At 42.8% G+C, this 20,458-nt stretch overlaps 1 protein-coding gene across 1 annotated transcript in view; it reads right to left on the bottom strand.

The window, feature by feature from the left end:
• Positions 1-2,780: 2,780 nt before the first annotated feature.
• Positions 2,781-20,458, bottom strand: part of CARD14 (caspase recruitment domain family member 14) — a 46,655-nt gene continuing 28,977 nt past the window's right edge. Inside the window, exons 11-20 of the mRNA XM_036755659.1 lie at positions 19,604-19,664; positions 19,122-19,347; positions 16,612-16,738; positions 15,375-15,612; positions 12,589-12,652; positions 11,547-11,658; positions 11,122-11,295; positions 5,657-5,778; positions 5,016-5,131; positions 2,781-2,988 (exon numbers count right to left, since the gene is read on the bottom strand). Of these exons, the coding sequence (XP_036611554.1) occupies positions 2,781-2,988; positions 5,016-5,131; positions 5,657-5,778; positions 11,122-11,295; positions 11,547-11,658; positions 12,589-12,652; positions 15,375-15,612; positions 16,612-16,738; positions 19,122-19,347; positions 19,604-19,664 (1,448 nt within the window). The remainder of the gene's footprint in view (positions 2,989-5,015; positions 5,132-5,656; positions 5,779-11,121; positions 11,296-11,546; positions 11,659-12,588; positions 12,653-15,374; positions 15,613-16,611; positions 16,739-19,121; positions 19,348-19,603; positions 19,665-20,458) is intronic.

Below are 20,458 nucleotides of genomic sequence, written 5' to 3' on the forward strand. Positions count from 1 at the left end.
TTAAGGTATTGTTTTCTTCAGTATTTTTAGGTCTCTTTTAGCAAGCTGTTGACTCATTTTTCATAATTTTCTTGCATCACTTGCATTTCTCTTCCCAATTTTTCTTCTACTTCTCTTACTTGATTTTTGAAATCCTTTTTGAGCTCTTCCATGGCCTGCAACCAATTCATATTTTTCTTAGAGGCTTTGGATGTAGGAGCTTTGACTTTATTGTCTGCTTCTGGTTGTATGTTTTGATCTTTTTTGTCACTAAAGTAAGATTTGATAATCTGAGGTTTTTTTATGCTGTTTGCTCATTTTCCCAGTCAAATACTTGATTTTCTAACTCTTTGTTAAGGTAGGACTCTGCTTCCACTGTGTAGGGTGTCCTGTCCCAAACTGAAAGGGTTTTGTGCAACTGTTTTCAGAGCTATTTCTAGGGGCCTGTAAATTTTCAGTTCTTCCAAGGTGGTATGATCCAAGGAGAGGTGTTTACTCATTTCCTGGCGTGTGCTCTGGTCTGTGAGTAACCACAAGCACTCTTTTCTACTTTGGAACTGTGAGGAGGATTCCCTCTCCACCACAGCTACAAGCTCTGCCATGCCAGTGCTCTTCCTCACTCCAGGGCTGCCACCTAGGACTGCAACCCAGATCCAAGCAGGGCAAAGCAAGAGAATCCTGCCTCAGCATCAGCAAAGAGATCCCTGCAATCCCCCTCTGATCAGCTGCTCAATATATGTGGGACAGGAGCTCTGGAAGTAGCCACTGCTTCTGCTGCTGCTACTGCCACCTCTGTCTCTGCCACCCTGAGGCAGGGATCAGACTGTGCTCCTCTCTCACCCAGCTTGGACAGACTTTTCCCACTGACCTTCTACTTTGTCTTTGGTATTTGTGGGTTGAGAAGCCTGGAAACTACCACAGCTGCCAATGATTCAGTCCCCTGAGGCCTGCTCCAGACCCGTCTGTGTCAGCATGGCCCACGATGGACTGTGCTCCTCTTCCAGCCTGTAATAGACCTTTCCTATCAATCTTCAAGGTTGTCTTGGGCTTGAAATTCGTTTCACTCTTTCATTTTGTGGGTTCTGTAGCTCTAGAATTTCTTTAAAGTTATTTTTTACAGGTATTTGGAAGGGTTTGGGGCAGAGCTCAAGTCCCTGCTTTTAATCCGCCATCTTGGCTCTGCCCCCGGGTCAGTGTTTTTCTAATAAGATATTTCACATTGCCTTCTATTTTTTCATTCTTTTGGTTTTATTTTATTGTTTCTTGGTTTCTCATAGAGTCATTAGCTTCCACTTGCTCAATTCTAATTTTTAAGGAATTATTTTCTGCAGTGAGGTTTTATACCACCTTTTCCATTTGGCTGATTCTGCTTTTCAAGGCATTCTTCCCCTCATTGGATTTTTGTACCTCTTTTACCCTTTGGCCTATTCAGTATTTTTTTTTGGTGCCTCCTTTACTAAGTTGACTCTTTTTTCATAATTTTCTTGCATCACTCTCATTTTTCTTCCCAATTTTTCCTCTACCCCTCTACTGGATTTTTAAAATCCTTTTTGAGCTCCTCCCTGGCCTGAGGCCAATTCATATTTTTCTTGGAGGCTTTGGATGTAGGAATTCTGACTTAGCTGTTTTTTCTGAGTGTGTATTTTGATCTTCCTTGTCACCATAGTACCTTTTTATGATCAGAGTTTTTTCTGTTGTTTGTTCATTTCCCTAGCCTATTTCTTGACTTTTAACTCTTTGCTAAAGTGGTGCTCTGCTTCCAGGGTGGAGGGGTCACTGTCCCAAACTTCAGGGGCTTTGTGCAGCTGTTTTCAGAGATACTTAGTGACCTGCAAGTTTTCAGTGCTTCCAAGGTGGTATAATCTAACTTAGGAGAGGTGTGTTTACTCCTCTCCTGTCCTGTGCTCTGTTCTGACCAGGAACTGTGATGAGGGTCCCTGCTCCACTACAACAACAAACTCTGGTGTACTAGTGCTCCTCCTCACCCTGGGACTCCACTCAGGACTGCAACCTGTATCTGAGTATGGGCAAAGCCAGAGTCCCCCAGAGCACCCAGTGCCAGCAAGAGACCCCTGTAATCTCCTTCTGACCAGTTGTTTGACCCCTTTACTATCTGTGGACTGAAAACTCCAGAAGCAGCCACTATAGCTGCTGATCCATTTACTCCTAAGGCCTGCTCCTGGTTTTGTGGGGCTGAAAACTGATATGGCCTGCACCGGACTGCATTCCACTCTCACCCCAGTGTGACAGACATTTCCTGCTAAACTTAAGTTGTCTGGGGCTGGAAAATTGTTTCACCCCATTCTTTTGTGGGTTCTGCCACTCCAGGATTTGTCTTAGGGCATTATTTAATGGTAATGGTCTTTGGAGGGGTTTGGGGGAGAGCTCACATGAGTCCCCTACCTTCTCTCTGCCATCTTGATTCTGCCCCTGGTAATAAATTTTAGAACTGAAATTTCTCAGTCCATCAGGTAGGCAATTCCAAAGTCTTGGTGAAAGAGTTAGTGAAGTCGTCTTGTATGTTAGTTTGCACAAAAAAAGGTAAAATGAATGAGTTTGCATTGATTGTTCAGTTATCCACCAAAGGCAGAATAGAGGCAGAAGATCCCCAAGCCCACCTGAGTCTCATTCAAGATCTCCATTTGTTTCTCCTTCCTTGAACTATTTCCAATCCAGAATCCTGATTTGAAAATAAGTTAAAGGCTGAAAAAACTTGCAAAAAATATTCACTGGAGTAGAGAATGTAAAGGGTCCTGCCATCTCTCATGGAGAAATGGGGAAGAAGTCCATGAAGGGGAGGGTTACCTAGGGCTTTGTTCTAGCCACACAAATTTCTTCTGCTCATCAGCAATGGCCATGCGGACACAGTTGACAAGTGAGTCCATATCACTCCAGCAGTCGGGGGCTAGGCTGGTATATAAACAAGAGATCTTCTCCAGTTCAGCCTCCTCGCGCTTGGCTGTTTCCAGGATCTGTTCTTCTGTAGTTCCAAGTCGCTGAAGGGCCTTTCTGTTTTAATGAAATAGAGAATAGGATGGACCCAGATAGTGCCATGAGAAGTCTCCTGGAATACTAAATGGGGTGGGGATTGGGGTGAGAGTGGGAGGGGAACGAAGGATGTATCCTTTCCTCCATCACTTGAGCATTTGGAATCATTTCATGTAAATGACATAAGTCAGTTCCTAAGATATGGGTATCATCTCACCACTCATTTTGAGCATGCCCAAATCTAAAGGTCTCCATAAATCAAGCTGGGATATTCTTCCTAAGGCATCTTGGGTAAATGAACTAGCATTCTGAGATACTGGGCAAAGTGTTCAATGACTCAGGTCATTGCTCCTCTGGGCCCCCAGGAAAAAAGTGCAAACAGAACAGACAGATGGAGGTGTCACTCATTAAATGGCGTTTTCTATAGGGAAAGTGCCCTTCATATGATGAAGGCTATTTAATTTTTAAATTTAATAATATTCATATAGAGCATACTTTGTTTCATGCATTGTGCTAAACTCTTTATAAATATTATCTGATCCCTCACAACAACCCAGGGAGGTAGGTATTATTATGATATTCATTTAACAGCTGGGGAAGCTGAGGCAGAGGTTAAATGACTTGCCCAGGGTCACACAGCTAGTAAGTATCTGGGGTCGGATTTGAATTCAGGGTTCCTGACCGCAGGCCTAGCACTCTGTCTACTGCACTGCTTAATTGCTTCTATGGAACTGCAGAATAGAAATTTATCTGAGACTGAATCTGGGCCCCAGATGACTTCTCCAACGGAATTTTAAGGGAAGGATCAAGTTTATTATTTTAAAATAGAGATAGATGACAGGGAATCTCCATATCCCGAATATTGTAGCCAAAATTAAAAGTTTCTAATATTTTTACTTCATTCTTGTATTGAGTTAACTCAGACTATCCATGTTAATCAGGAATAGGGATGGGGACCATTGATATAGGGAACTCACAGATAAGTAAAATCTCCATAAATCTGCAACTTAGAGTCTTACAGGCTTGCCTAGAGACAGCAAAGTCATATTAAGTGGGGAAAAAAAAAGAAAGGTTAAGTGACTTGTACAGGGTCCCACTGCTATATGTCAGAATGGAGATTTTTGAAACTGAAGCCAGCTTATTATTCATTATGTCACAGTAACAATGACCAAAAAATGTCTTTGTTATAGAGATGACAGGTCTAAGACAGATTCCTCTTTCACAGTAGTTCTCTGGGGTTGCAGTGTAAACCAGAGTCAACTAAAAATTTTATCACCTGCCTTAAACTTCACAAGACTCATTTGATCATAGATCTACAGCTGGGAAGGGACCTTATTGGTCCTCAATTACCCTTCCCTCTATTTTCAAGAAGAGGAAACTAAGAAATTAAGCAACATGACCACTGTCACATGGGTTGTAAGTGACAGAGCTGAGATTTGAACTCAGTCTTCTAAACTAAAATGTAGGATTCTTTGTCCTATACTTCATTGCCTTCCACCTAGGCCAAGCAACCTTAAATCAAATTTTTAAGACGACTTCAGTTGAGGGACAGGAAGAAAGACAACATATAAGGACCCATGGCAAGAGAAAGCCTAGGACAAAGGACACCATAGGATTGCTACTGGGCAGGCCATCATTTAGGCAGAAGGAGTAAGGCTGATAGAAGAAGGAGCTAGGCTGGAGAGGAGGCATGCCAAATGCTGGCTTCTTAACTAATTATTCTCACTAACTAGGTGCTTAATCTTGTCTTTACAATGCTAAAAGTATAAGTACAACCAGTACTCTCTAAATTTCAGTGCCCTGTGGCAAAGCCCTGATCTCTCTGCCCTAGTTATGATGCTACCCAGAATTGCCTTCTTGGAAGAACTGCCCTTTTCAAATGGTGAAACAATCTGTACAATTTTTTTTTACAAAGAGGAAGCAAAAGCAACCTGAATCCTTGTGTGTTCCCCTAGACATCATTGGAATATATGCTATGGGAAGTTGAGGGGGCTCCAGTAGCTAGGTAAAGTTACTACCCCCTCCCATGCCCAGAGGTATGTACATACTTGAGTTTCTTGGCATTCTTCTCAGTGACAGAGATGTGGACAATGATAGGGAAGATCTCAATCCTGTGCAGGGCTTGCACACAGTTCAGCCTTATGTCCAAGAGACAGTGTATATTCTGTAGAAAATGAGGAGAGGGGTAAGGCTATTGGCATCAGGGGGAAAAAATGACTCGAACTCTCAGGACCATCCTGGACTCCTTGAAGGCTGGGATGGTATCTTTGTATTCCCAATGCCTCACATAGGTTCTTGCCCACAGTAAGCCTTTAATAAATATGTATTGGCTTGAGTTGAATCAATCCTGTGAGGGGCAGACAACTGATCCTGATTCCGACTCCCTGGGAAAGGATACAACAGGAAGGAATTGGAGAAATATAATTAACTCCGCATGGAAAGATGTCGTCACCTGTACAAAGCTATCACCTGTATGGATTTCACTTGGCTATTGTTGCGCCATTTTCAGAGAGGAAATTAGTTACAAAATAGCCAAGCTTTTCTATGGAGTTGGGTCTGGAAGAGTCTTCAACTCAACCCTCTTTGGGTGCAACTTTGTCTGCAAAGACCTTTCTGCACCGACTTATCCAGCTGCCTTGGTCCTTTCTCTCCACTCTCCCTCTTGTCCTATGGAACAGATCTCCTGTACCTTCTGCACCAAGGACTCTACTGCTTGGCAGGTTACATAACTGTGGTGGCTGGGATCCTCCTTCTCGTTGATTATGTCTCCTCTCTGACTCCGTTCTTCATACTCTTCTTGACTCAGATTCTCTGAGAAGGCAAAAAGGAATGGGAAGGAAAGGGCCATGTGAGTATAGCACTTTTGTACAAAAGGTGCCCACGTCAGGGGGCGCATAAAAATGGAAGTAACCCAAGGAGTGCATGGAGGACCTTCCCAGATGAGACAATACCCCAGTGTATGGCCCTGGGAGAGAGTATTGTACACATAGCTTCAGGAAGAGCTTTAAGTAGCCTGGAATGATGGGGTCTTTGCCTCAGAACTCCAACAACCCACAGTGGGTTGCCCCAACTTCACCTTATGATCCTCCTCTGGACCATTCCTAGGTCACTACTCCCAACTACTACTCTGTTGTGTGTCTCTCCTTAGCCTTACCTACTGCCCAACCCACACTCCAACCCCTGTGAGGGCACTGGGGGATTTCCTGAAGGAAAAGGTCAGGTCACCTTGACTGAACCAGTTCTGCAGATGCAAAAATTCCTCTTTGTGACTGAGTTTAGCCCCCCAGGGAAGAGTCTGTTCACAGAAAGCTCCCCAGTCTACAGAGATCTTTCTCCCCATATGCCACTTATATAAATTGGACTCTGTTCCAAGATAGGAAATAGTCTGGAGCTTGACACCACAGAACTGTGAATGCTAAATTATCTGCACAAATGGAAGAGAGCAGAAGTATAAAATCCTAAGTAACAAATAATGCAGAAATAATTTCTATTTAACTTTGAAATGAATTTTAGCCAGATGGGAGAAACAGGGAATAGTCGTAGAGGTACTGCCACCATTATGCTTCATTTGAGTCTTCTCCTCAGTCCATTGTTCTAGCCTGGAGAACTTTTTGGACCTGTCATCCTGTGTGTTAGTTATTCTGGCTCTGTGGATAGAACACCAGGCCTTGAGTCAGGAAGGTGTATCTTCCTGAGTTTATAACTAGCCTCAGATACTTACTAGTTTTGTGACCTTGGGCAAATCACTTAACCCTGTTTGCCTCAGTTTCCTCATCTGTAAAATGAGCTGGAGAAGGATATGGCAACCCACTCCACTGTCTCTGCTGAGAAAACTCCAAATGGGGTCACAGACAGTCGGACACTACTGAAACAACCAATCAATAACAACCAACTAGATATGCATCATCTGCAAATTTGAAAAGTATCCATGTCTTTACCCAAGTCATTGAGGAAAATGTTAAATAGCACAGGGTCAAAAGCAGATCTCTGAGGCACTTCAGTGATACCTCCTCTTAAGTTGACACAGAACCACTAACAACTAATACATCATTCCTCTGATCTATTATTTTAACAATCCTGTTCAAAAAGGAAATAGGGTTAGCCTGTTCTATTCTTGACCCCAAATTAAATGGGCATTTTAGATATAGAAATAGAAAACCCTTCATGGTCCTTTGTTCTTCCCCCACCATTACCAGCAGGTTGGTGAGGTGGAGCATGATGAAGGTGCTGTGTTAATTAAAAGAAGAGACAGCTTCTTGTTCTGTCTCTTTCTTCAACTCTCCCATGTGGCAAATAGAGTTCTGTGTCTAGGTTCCCCTTTAAACATTCACTGAGTCATCAGCTTTTCCAGTCCAGCAGCCAATAAAGCTTCTCTTTATCATTTAAAAGCAACAAAGCCTTCAGCCCTGAAGCCTATATGGCCAGAAGCAGGCCCCAAAGCTCTCACATGTTTGAACCAGAAGGTAGAAGGGTAATTCTGCCCATGGTCCATGGGATAGTACCTGTTACACATGTAACTGGCATTCTCTTGCTTCCTTCTCCAAGTAACATCATGTAAATATGAGACTTCCAGTGAGAGGTTGGGGAAGGGTTAGTCTTTACCCCAGCAGCATGGTGGCCTTGGCAATGTGGCAAGGGGTTGCTGGGGTTTCAACTAGCAGAGCTTGTTCCTGGGTCCCTGGCTACATTTTTTCTCTTTTGCCATTTGCTCTTCCCTTCCATGGCAAGGGCTGCAGCATATATTGTTGTGTGCAGATCCTGATAAGTTTTTATCTTCTTTGCCAAGTGTTGTGAGAGAATGCTGTGGTAGATAACCAAATTTTAAAAAATTACTCTGTTTTGGTATTGTCAGTCTATTAGTTTGATTTGTATCATTAAGCTCATAAAGGGCTTTTGGAGTTCCTGTCACTCCTCTCCTTTAAACATTAGCTATTTTGCCATCTATTTCATTATTAGGTAACGTTTCTAAGGTTTGTGTTACATGTAGAGTTTCAATGCCTTCAGGTTCTATGGTTTTTCCTTCTTTAGATTTAGGCAATTATATTTCCTCCTACATTTTCACCTACTTCTTTTAACTGGAGTTAAGAATTATTATGGTTTTTGTACATCATCATAGTTTCCCCCACTATCTTTTTCCCTCTTCCTCTCAGAGAGCTATACCATATAACAAATAGTATTTTTATAAGGACAAAAACAAAGGGGGGAGAGGAAAAAAGCAGCATAACTAATCAATACATCAAAAAAATCTGAAAGTATAAGTAGACCTCTTGCCTCTGCAAAGGGGCAGGGTGGGAGTGTTTTCCCACATCTCTTTCAAAATCTGTTTATTCTTTCTAATTTTACAACGTTCACTTCCAATTTTTATGTATACATGTGCATGTGCATGTGTGGGGGGGGGGGTTGTTCTTTCCATTAACATTTTCATAGTTATCGTGGATACTGTTTTCTTCTGCTTACCTTCCTCTGCATCAGTTCATGTGGATCTTCTCATGTTTCTCTGTATTCATCACACTCAACATTTTTTATAGCCATTCCCCTGTTGATGGACATTTACTTTGTTTCCAATTCTTTACTATCACAAAAAGTACTGATAGAAATATTTTGCAATATTTTCATGGGAACGTTCTACTTATCAGTGGCCTCTTTGGGGTATTGACTAGTACTGGACCCTCTGATGCAAAGGGTATGGATACTTTAGTCACTTTATTTGCATCATTCCAAACTAAAGCTAAGAATATTTGTTGACAAAGAGGGAACGTGATGTCTCATTTGCTTTGATGTAGTATTGGTACATAACAAAAACATTCATATATTCATGTTTCATTTGCCCTTGTGGTTTGTCCACTTTAGTGGTCAATAAAATCTGCACTGAAGCATTATTAGTTTTTCTGATTTATTTCAATGTGTTTTGCCTTTTGGGGATACCAAAGCATGGAGGGCTACTCATTGTGTTTTCCTCTGTGCCAAACTAATCACATACAAGGTGAGTATGTCAGCATACAACTATATGCTTTCCCATCTGTTTCTTAAATTCATAGACCTACTTGCATCCCAGTGACTGGGGTGCTAACCCAATCAGTAGTACCACCTGAGCCAGTGGAGTAGCTGACATTCCTGTCAAGCTTTCATTGCTACCAAAGTGGTCTTAGGGTACCCAAAATCTTGGTAGTACAAAATCCTGGCTTCTTTTATACTTTTCCCCCACCAATCACTGGTTGGGGGAATGGTTAAAAAAATTTCTTGTGATAATTTCCACTTCTGGATTCTCCATCTACCACCAGCACTCAGCAACCTCTCTCCTTTGCGGTTCATATTTATCACCCAATTCAAATCCTGGTGTCTATCTGACATTCTTCCACCTTTCTTAATGAGTCCAGTTCTTGGCTCACAATCTCCCTCCTACTGTCTCCTCACATCCTACCCTTATACTGGTGACTTTAGCAAACATGCCAATGTTCCCTCAAACACCCTAGCCCAGCCCCTACCCCCAGTTCCTCAGTCTACTCATTTCACTCAATTTACTCCTCCACTCCCACCTCACCTACACACAAAGATGGTGACTTTGCCATCACTCACAAGTGTTCCACTTCCATGATTAAGAATTCCAAAGTTCTTTTACCCGATCACAGTCTCCCATCATTCCTCCTCTCCCTGTTCCTTACTTCTCCCAAAACTGTTCTTTGTCCTCATTATACCCTTCAATCCCTATATCTCTCAGTACTTTCCCAGGCCATCACCCTTGCTCTGGCTATACCTTCCTCCCTTCCCAAATTCAATCCTTTAATGATCTAGTTCAACTCTAGACTATCCAAGCCCTTTGAATCCATTGTTCTCTTGTTCTTTTGCTACTCACACTTTGCTAAATCCCAACCCTAGAGTACTCTTATCACCTACCTTCTTCATGCATACTTGCATACTGTTGAAGGGAGTTGGAGAATATGCAGCTGTGGTGGTTGGGTTCACTACAAATTGATGTTATCTAATCTCAAGTGGCCCTCACTGTGACAAGGCAAATCTTCTATTCCTCCCTAATTGATTCTCTGTCCTACTCACCCCATGGCAGTTCCAAACCTCTTCTCTCCATGAGTCTCCCATAGCACTCCCCTGCTCACTCAGTCCAGGACCTTACCTCATACTTAACAGAGAAAATGAATACTATTTTCCATGAGATCTTTCTTCTCCCTCTCTCCTCATTGCACATCTCCTGTCATCCTCCATAATCTTCTTCTTTTTTTTTTTTTTACCACATTCCCTAAAGAAGTTGTGAACTTTTTCCCCAACAAAGCCAATGCCACTACATAGATCCTTGCTTCCACTGCCCCCCATCTTCTTCAGTATATTGCCCCTACTATCACCACTCCCTCTGATCTTCAAGCTTTCCTTATCTACTATTTCCTTCCTTGCTGTCTGCCAACACTACCATCTCTTCCCTGTCCTTAAAAACCCTTACGGGATGCTACTATCCTCATTCATTATTTTCTTTTATCTCTTCTTCCTTTCACAGCTAAACTCCTTGAAAAAACCATCTACATTTAGAGTCACCTGTTCTATGATCTACTCATACTGTCTTATTACTTGCTGTTTCTCACACTCAACACTCCATCTCTGATCATCTGTGACTATCATCTGTTCCAATATATATCTCCTCCCCTGTGCCTGGAATGTTCTTCCTCCTCACCTTTGCCTCTTAGAATCCCTGGCTTTCTTTGAGGCTCAGCTAAAGGGCAACTTCTGCAGAAGGCCTTTTCCATTCCTTCCAGGTGCTAAGAACATGCTCTCTAAGGTTACTGTCTATTTCATATATATTACGCATAAAATTATATGTGTGCATTCTGTCTCCCCTGTGAGAATGGAAGGCCCTTGAAAGCAAGGACTATTTCATTTTTGTCTTTATATTCCTAATACCTTGCACAGTGCCTGACACATAGCAGGCGCTTAATAAATGCTCGTTGACTAATTAATCGATTGGCAGGTATCTGTCTAATCCTATTCAGAAGTGGGACTTCCCCAGTTAGATTTGCATTCACTGGCCCCTTGTAACATGTATTTTCTTCACATCACAGAGGTACTGAGGTACCCTAAATCCCATGAAATTAAGTTTGGCACTGCCCTGTTGCCTGGCTAAGAAGGCAGATGCTAAGAAGGGGGACGTACCTGTTGGGCATTTCTCAAAGTCCTTGAAGAGGCTCAGCTTCTCACTCAGGATCCTCCCAACCACTGCAGGCACAAAGAGCACAGGCCGAGGCCTGACTGGCTTGTAGGATTTTACCAGTGTGTAAGGCACTAGTGTAAAACAGCTCTCTGCCCAAAAACACACCATAGATGAATCTGTGTAAGGAAAATTAATGGGTAAAACTCGGCCATCCCTCTCCGAAGCTCTTCTCATCTTAGTCCTATTTTCCAGTTTCTTTAGTTAAGTTTATTATTCTTCTGTTTTTCATGATCCTCTTTGTAACACAGAGCTGGTCACAGGGGAATGGTGCCTCTGTGATAAAATTTACCTCTGGTAATGGTCCCTTGCTTATCCTGGAACCACCCTCCCTGGGCCTCCCTTTGCCACTGATGAACCCGGGCCACACCTTCCAACTTGCTGGGCTCAGCCTGGCTCCCATCGAAGGAAGAACACAGCGGATTGGTCTTGGTCTTGTCCATGCTGACTATGCGCACTAATTTCTGTTGTCCCCCAGATGACTGCAAAAGCAGTGCGTGGGAGAGAAAGAAAAGGAAGAGATGGAGATTGAAGTTCCAGAGAGTGTGTTGAGGGGACCCAGAGTCTTGTCTCCAGAAAACATTTCAGGAGGGTAAACTTTCCTGTATTCCCCTCCCTCCCCATCCCACAGGTGACCTGACAGTCTCCACACTTGTATCATGGGGCAGGTATAAGGATAGGAGAACCAGGTGCCATAGGAAAAGGGAGAAAGAGAGGTGGCAGGAGGGAATCCTCTTAGGTTGGCTGCCTCCAATCCGATCCAACAAACACTCAGCAAGTGCCTTCCAGGTATAAGGCATTGGATTAGGGGCTGATGATGCAAAAACAAAATAATAAACAGTCCTTCCCCACAAGAAGCTTATCATAGATTTGGAGGGACCAAAAGAAATAAAAGTAGATGGAGGAGTAGCCAGAGAATGGTAAACTAAGGGCAAGTAAAACCAGGAAATGATAGCATTAAAGATTATATTATATGCAGACCCATAGAGCTGAGTCAGTGCACTAGGACACTGGGGTCAGCCGACTAGCCCCAGAGCTCTGGGACCAGAAAATAACAGCTATGAAAAGATACAGAAGGGCAAGGTGTAGGAGTTTATGTAAATCTTCATTTAGGATGGCAATTTATCCTCTTCACATAGAGGCTACACTACAGAAAGCTCTAAGCTCCACCCCAGGAACTCCCTTGGAGGGAAAGTATTGTGGGTCAGATTTTTGCCTCCACCACTCCAGTACATCATTTTAGAGGAGATCAGCAAATGGATCAGGAGAGAATAACTGTAGGACAAGCGGGAAGGGCCCCAAGTGAAGGTTGGGCCTTGTGTCCCAAAGCCCCACCTGTAGATTTTTGGGGACCTAGGACAAGGGACAGCCAAAGTTAGCTTAAATGTTCCTGCCCCTCAGGCTTTCCTCACCTTGCGGGTGACTGTGATCTGCTGGGTCATGTCCTGGATGAGGGTAATGAGCTGCAGCTGAGCCCTGCCACAAAAATGGAAGAGATCGAGTTGGTGACTCAGCCATGAGGAACTCTGGTGTTGGTGCAACCACTCTCAATGGGGAGCTGTAAAAAGAACCTGTTGAGGGAAGAAGACTGGGACCCAAGAGGATGGGGTATTGTCCAGTCTCCTCTAGAACATAGTGAGATATAGCACACCCCTGTGTAGCAGGAGTTACATCCTATGGGAGTGAGTCTGTAGGGACCATACCATGGATCACACATAGAAGCTCCCCTGGCAACTTTCAGACACATGCATGGCTTTAAGAGCTTTCATTTAGAAATGATGAACAATTCCCTTATTGTTCACTGAGTAAGAAAAACCATTGACCCAGAGGACCTTTAATAAGGCAGGATCCTGCTTCAGTCCCTGTCTCTCTTCCAATATGCTGAGGGAATCAGTACTATTTGAGTTTCTCTCTGGAAGGGTAAGAGGAGGGCTGGGACCCTATCCCTACCTGGGTTTCTGGCTGCCTTTTCTGCTTTATCTTTTTATCTCCTTTTTCTTTCCTGGGCTGAAATAGGTGACTGAATGGTGATCCTGAGATGAACATTTCCAGCATTGGAATCAGCCTAATGAGTTCAAGAAGTTGGAGCTCCTGGGTCCCTCAGTCCAAGTTGTCAAATAGCAAGCGAATATTCTGCAATTCTGATGCTTTTTGGAGAAGATGATCACCAGCAGAAAGATGAACGCACCACCTGGTCAGGATTTATATAAATTAGGGACCTGGATAGAATTGTTTGGACAGTGCAGAACTGAGGTGAAATTTAAAATAACTGTTTAATAATGCTGCAAACTATTTCATGTCTTGATAGTTTTCTTCAGGGTTATAAAGAGCCAGACACAATGAGACAAAAGAATTGACTCTCTTCAGATGGCAGAATCTACCCAATGGCCGGGGTGCTCACCTTGTTCCTCTTCACCAAGGGGCCCTCGTATTCATTTATCTTATATCTGGCTCTATGTGACCCCACTCTGGAGCCCTAGGAAACATTACTTAAAGCTTAAATTCAGCTCTTGTCTTGGGCTTCCCCAAAGTAGGGAGTAGAAAGGTATTCAGTATTCAGTATATATCAAGGATAGGACAGCTGTTTATTTCCTCTACACAAAAGAAATGCTTACTATACACAAGATGTACAAGCATGCGTTGACATAAAAAAAAATTAAACAGGCAGTAGGAGTACAACAACTACTGCTGTGCTTTCCAGGGAGGTTACTTAAAATTATTAGGATGTGAAACAATTTGTGAGACTATAAAATCATCACTTCAGATTTCATAGTGGCTTTTCACTGTTTGAATAATTCCCTACAGGTTCATGTCTTCTAGCAAATCAGACCAAGCACTGGGCCCATCCTCCTGCTGGTGGTCATGTTTTCCAAAAAGTACTAGAGTGCAGAGCACTTACATGCTCCCACACAGCTCCGACTGAGGGACCCAGGAGCTCCAACTTCTTGAACTCACTAGGCTGTCTCCAATAGGGGGAATGTTCATCTCAGAATCACTATCTGGTTACTTATTTCAGCTTGGGAAAGAAACATAAAGAAAAAAGGCAGCCAAAGGCCCAGGTTCAAGCTCATTTAGATGAGCCACTGTTCTAGCTGCCACATGGGAGCAGTTGCCATGCTTCAGGAATGGGTGGTGGAGGGAAAGGCTCCAACCCTCTTTCCAGGCTTCCAGAGGGAGGCTCAGATAGTACTGATTCACTCAGAAGAATGAAAGAGAGAAAGGGAGTGAGGTAAGGATCATGCCTTATTAAAGGTCCTCTGAGTCAGTGACTCTCCTTAGTGGACAGGAAGGGAATTGTTCATCATTTCTAAGTGCCGAGACTTTTAAACCACACATTTTCCTGGAAACCATCAGTGGAGCTTTTGCACCTAATCTATAGGATAGCCCCCTACAGGCCCAACCCCATTCATGTTCCATGGGTTGCTATAAGTATATATAGCATCGAAAGTCTCATGGTCTACTGCTGTTTCTTGTTCTAGAACATACATAGGGCGCTGTAGTGTTTGACCTTTTACTTGATCATGCTTAAACATAGTAATCTAGAGTCATTTTTGATTAGAAACAACTCAACAGAATCATCTAGTATTCAGCCATGATTCTATTATGATAGATCCTTATATGTGAAAGATTCACAAGAAATTCAACAACAAAAATCATAAAATGTCTCCTGTGTTTTGATTAGTAAACCAGCTGTTAGGGGAGACACAAAGTTTATATATGCCCTGAGCTTATGGAACTGTAGACTACAGAAGTTTATAATATACACATAAATAAGTATATTATATAATTATATAAATAATTATATTATACAATAACAAAGGTGTACAAAAAAGTACCCTGTAAGGTCGAAGGGAAAATGTTATGACTAACAAGTACTTATAGGTAACAAGTCTAACAAAAAATTCTTTATGGAGAAAGTTGTTTTAATCCTTTGTGGTAATTCATCACTTCTCATTAGCTTATGGCCTAGAGTCAACTAGACTATGACAAGAAAGGGAAACCTTGAATCATCCTAAAGGGACCTTGGTTTATTCCCTGGGTACCATAGAACATTCTGGGCAAAGTTATGCAAAATTAAGCCCAGAAGATACTCTTCAGGAATGCGCCACATTTATGCCATGCCCCTGTTATAGTAGGTACCCAATCAATTTTTTGTTGAATGAATGAGTAGCATATATATTTGGCACAGGCAACTCACTGTGAGTAGTTGGGGATGGTGCCATGATCTGTGTCCTTCATGCTGTACAAATTGACTCGATGGGCATGCCAACAACTTTGGCCTTGGTACATGGTGTCAGTGACATGCAGGATGTCATTACATTGCACCTGTAGCTCTCCACCTGCCTTTCCCTCCATGGCCAAGTTGACCCTGATATAGAATGAATCCCCCGAGGTGGTCACTTTGTTTTCTATGTCCTGGACCAGTCTCTTGTAACCTGTCAATAATGGGAAAAGAAGAAAGAACAATAAAAATGTGGAAGAGCAGTGACATTGTAGATTGGAGGCTAAAGATGCTAGAGAAACTCAAGAGAACTCAACACTCAAGAACAAAGGATGGTTATGGGTGTTTTCCTTCATGCTCAAAGAGGACCAAAATGCCATCACTATGTCGGGGTCAAGGTACAGTGTGTCCAACTGTGGCTGATTAGACCAAGATGAGCTTGGAAGGCTCTACCCAAGGTCAGGCACAAATAGTCCATGTGAACATTTGTAGTGGAGATGTCTCTAAATTTGAGCATCTCGTGTAATCTTAATAAGAATCAAAGCTTTAGGGCTAAAAGGGACCATAGAGACTGTGTAGTCCAAACCCTTCATTTTGTAGATGACAAAAGTGAGGTGCAGAGAAAGTAAATGACTTGCCCAGTCACACATTTAAATATCAGAGGCAGGTTTTGAATCCAAGTCTTCTCATTCTAGAACCAGTATTCTTTCTCCTGTTCATTAGCATTGGCTTCAGCAGAAGGATTTCTACTGAAATGGTGGCACATAGGATAGTGGTGAGCCTAGAGTCAGGAAGTCCTGAGTTCAAATCTGGCCTCAGACACTTACTAGCTGTGTGACCCTGGGCAAGTCACTTAACTTTGTTTACCTCAGTTTCCTCCTCTGTAAAATGAGCTGGAGAAGGAAATGGCCAACCACTCTAGTATCTTTGCCAAGAAAACCCCAAAAGGGGTTACAAAAAGTTGGACACAGCTGAAAAAGACTAAACAACAACAACAAAAAAGGATTTTTAGCTACCTTGATTGTCTATGGGGACTAAATCTGGGCATGCTCTAAATTCTGTTCCTGACTCTGGAGTTGAGTGGGGAGAAGTGAGTGCGCAATAATCAAAGAAGCAGAATCTTATGAAGAATAATAGCTAGAAGGCAAAGGATGGAGAAGAGGAGTACGGTAAAACTTTGGGAGGAAAATAAAGGACTGAAAGGAATCTGTACCTTCCATGTTGACCTTCACGGATAAGCAGCAGAAGCCATTCACCCTCTTGAGAAGCCCTACTGCCTGCTCCAGGGTTGTGTCCTCCAGAAGAGCCTTGAAAGTGATCTCCTTCGAATCATAATCCACCTACGGACAGAGTCAGCAACACTTAACCTAAGATGACAGCTCAAGTCTGCAAGAGAATTTACTCCATGCAATTCAGCAAACACTTAAGTGCCTACTATGTGTGAGGTGTTGCACTATTAACCATTACCAGTCCAAAACTGAAAGATGTTATGTTACTACTGTTATCCTTTAGGGGTCCTTTGACTTTGGCTTCCATTAACTCCATGATTCAAGGATGACTCAGAAAAGACAGACTCTCTGCCCAGCTCTTCACATATCCTGGCCATAACAGAACTCAAACATAAACCATACCTGTGTTATGTTCTTCATAGGGTAAGAAATATCAAGGGCTGAAGACTTCTGACTGCAATTGTTCTTGAGTCTCTAACATAAGCATGGCCAAGAGAACAGCGAAGAGCTCAGACGCTATTTTCAGTAACATTACTGCCGTTGACTTTGTGGCTCAGAGCCATCATCATTCAAACTCATTGGCATTCGATGAACCCAGAAACTCGGGCGATTCACAGGACAACCCATACATCAGAGTTTCCAAGGGGAAAAATCAGCCCATCCAGAGAAAGATGCTGAAGAACAAGATGCCTGAAGTCATATAGCTCTGAAACCCAAAGGTCTCATTAGGCCCATCTCTTTCTTTTCTTCTCAGATAACTAGCTCTCAATTTCAGCATAATGGACCATCCTTTAGCAAACACCAGTCCAGCAGTCTCTCTTTGCTTTTATCTACTGCCTGCAGAGTAGGAGAAAAGCTGATGTCCTTCTCAGGACCACTGAAAACCCTACAGTTCAACTGCGCTGCCTCAATGGTTGTGGTAATGAGAAAAAGAGTAAAATAGAGGCAATGAAGATAAAATTAATTTCATCTAAAATTTCAGGATGAAGGACCAACACTGATAGCAGAATATTTTGGACCCTATGAAAAAGCCTTTGCTGTCATGATTTAGTCCAATGTGTCATTTTAACCGTAAGAGGGACAAGGGATGACTTTCTGTTCTTCACTCAGACCGTCAGCAGCACCTTAGCTGCTCCAGTATAAAACTAGGTATTCTCTGTGGGACAGAGTCCAACTTCTGCCAAGAAAAGCTAACTTCTGCCACAGCTTGCTCCACAGCTATCTCCCATCCCAGCCTTACATAATTCAAAAATCTCTCAGACTTATAGGGTCCAGCGGAAGAAGGGACAGAAATGGAAATAAGTAATAATCTATGCAGGCGGCTAGGTGACTCAGTGGTTAGAGTGCTGAGCCTAGAGTCAGGAGGACCTGAGTTCAAATAGTACCTCAGATACCTACTGTCTGTGTGACCCTGGGCAAGTCACTTACCCCTGTTTTTTCCTCATTTGTAAAATGAGCAAAGAAAATGGCAAACCACTCTAGTATCTTTGCCAAGAAAACCCCAAATAGGGTCAAGAAGTGTCAGACACAACTAAACAATAACGAAACACAGATTTCTTTAAATACAAATGTCATAATTCAATTATAACTTCTCCTTCAATGGGAACCCACTTCTGTAAGTCTGTAAAGAAAAGAAAAGAGGCACACACACACACACACACACACACACACACACACACACGGGAAGGGGGATGGAGGGGGCGGGGAATGTGCCGATCAGAAAATAGCATATTCCTTCCCCACCAAAATCTCTTACAGGAAAGAGGAAGAGCCTAATGTTTAGAAAGCTCCAAAATCTTCCAATGGCAGAGAATGGGAGCCATGGTGTAGAGGAGTGAGGCTGAGCACAGAACAGTGCATAGATGACAGATTGCTGGTATGAGGGATGCCCCACGGAGTTCTCTACAACAACTCAATCCATACAGAACACCAAAGCACACAGACCCAAGGAGGAAGAGCGTGAGTGCCAGAGGACACACTAAACTGGTCATGGGGCCCAGGATGACAGCCCAAGAGGCAGAGGAAAGAATGCTTCTAATTGCTTTGTTAAGGATTTTCTGTTCCTTATCGTCTCTCAAGTAAACCTGTCTCATGTTTAAGCTCCTTATTAACTCAATGCCTGCAGAAGACCTGAGAGGGCCCTTTCAGAGAAAGATTCTCATGTTCCTAGGAGAAACACAGGTGGAGATGAAATGATCCATAGAAATTATTATTCAAAAAAGGCTCCCAAGATTGAACCTGATCCATATGCCAGAGGGTACGGCCTCACACTAGCATTACACACTTTGTGTACTCTCTATATAAATCTACATATGTTCATATGCCTATCTATTTAGATAGCTAGATAGGTCAATAGATTAACACATTCAAAAGCAAACAAAAGAGACTTAAATACTATCAAATGTTTTGGGTTATCTACAGTACTATTTCCTCTCCATACATCAGAAACTCAAGTTATTTACACAGCCAGGGACCAGATGGCAGATATACATACCATCATGATCTGGGTGCCAGAACGCAAAGCCATTTCATCTGCTGTAGAGCCGGGGGTGACGCGGTGAATGAAGATGCCTGTGTGGTTTCCGCCAATGATGCTGATTTGATCCAACAAGGAGTCCCCCTGGAAGGCCAGCACCGTTACCTGACTCAGGTTCCTCAAGGCAGGACGTCGACGCACTAGAACATTGCTGAATGAAAAAAAAAAAACAAGCATTTTTCTTCTTCAGTACAAGTGCTACCTAGAAGCAAATCAAGTTGGTCCCTTCCGGGCCCTACTGGCTTTAGGATTTATCAATTTCTACCTCTTGTGATCTACCAGGTAGCCTGAAGTACAAGTCACATCCCTGCCCTGACCCCCCATCCTGTGAAAAGTCCATCACTTCCCCTGCCTTACCTAGACAGAGAATACAATTGGGAATTTTCCCCCCTATCCTGCTTCCTCAACTCAATGACAATAAAAGAGTCCTAGAAACTCACCTTTCTGGGGGGCAGGAACTTGGGGGAAATGCCTTCTGGACACTCTCTGTTCCAGAGAAACCTACTAAGAAATATAGAACAAGTGAACAAAGACCAGGCTAGGTCAAGATGGAGACAATCGTACTTGAAAAAAGGTCACAGGATTATATAATTAAAGCTGGATGGGACCCCAGAGTCCAACCAGATACTCCACTATTACAATCCTCTTTTCTCTCTTCCGCTGCTCACCTAATCTGCCTTGTCCCACAGGATGCTAAACCACTAGGAAAAATTACTGATGACTTAGAGCAACTGCTGGTCCATACCACCCTGGAGAAATACAAATGGTACCTCCCTAAAACACTGGACAATGTAGCCAAGAAGTCAAGAGAAATGAGTTCTAATCCCAGTCATACCACTAACTAGCTTCGTTGTTTTGATTAAATCACTTAGCCTATTTAGACCTCTATTTCCTCCTCTGTAAAATGGGCTTGATGATGCTTAAGGAACCCTCTAGCTTTAAAATTCAGCGATGTATGGTTTTCTCACAAAGCTTCTAGCATCCTTTAAAGTCCAGTTTCTCTGGTCAACGGGGCTCACCAATTTGGTGGTGCACCAGCACCACCTTGTGGCCACAAGGATGAATCCCTGATAGGCAGCTGTTGGGGAAGAACAGAAATGTGATGGCCTCTCCACCTCACAGCGGTTATACCTTGGTTGGCCTTAGACAGTGGTCTGCTGGTAAATGTTTAACGATCAGCTTCCCAACCCTCTCCTTCTAATACAATCAAGAAACACATACTATGGCATACTTTTAAGGTTTAATCTGCACTATTATCATTTTATCCATTGATTTCTTGAATATAAACAATAAAT

Source organism: Trichosurus vulpecula, chromosome 4 (assembly GCF_011100635.1).
Source record: "Trichosurus vulpecula isolate mTriVul1 chromosome 4, mTriVul1.pri, whole genome shotgun sequence".
In the NCBI taxonomy this organism is placed as follows: Eukaryota; Metazoa; Chordata; class Mammalia; order Diprotodontia; family Phalangeridae; genus Trichosurus; species Trichosurus vulpecula.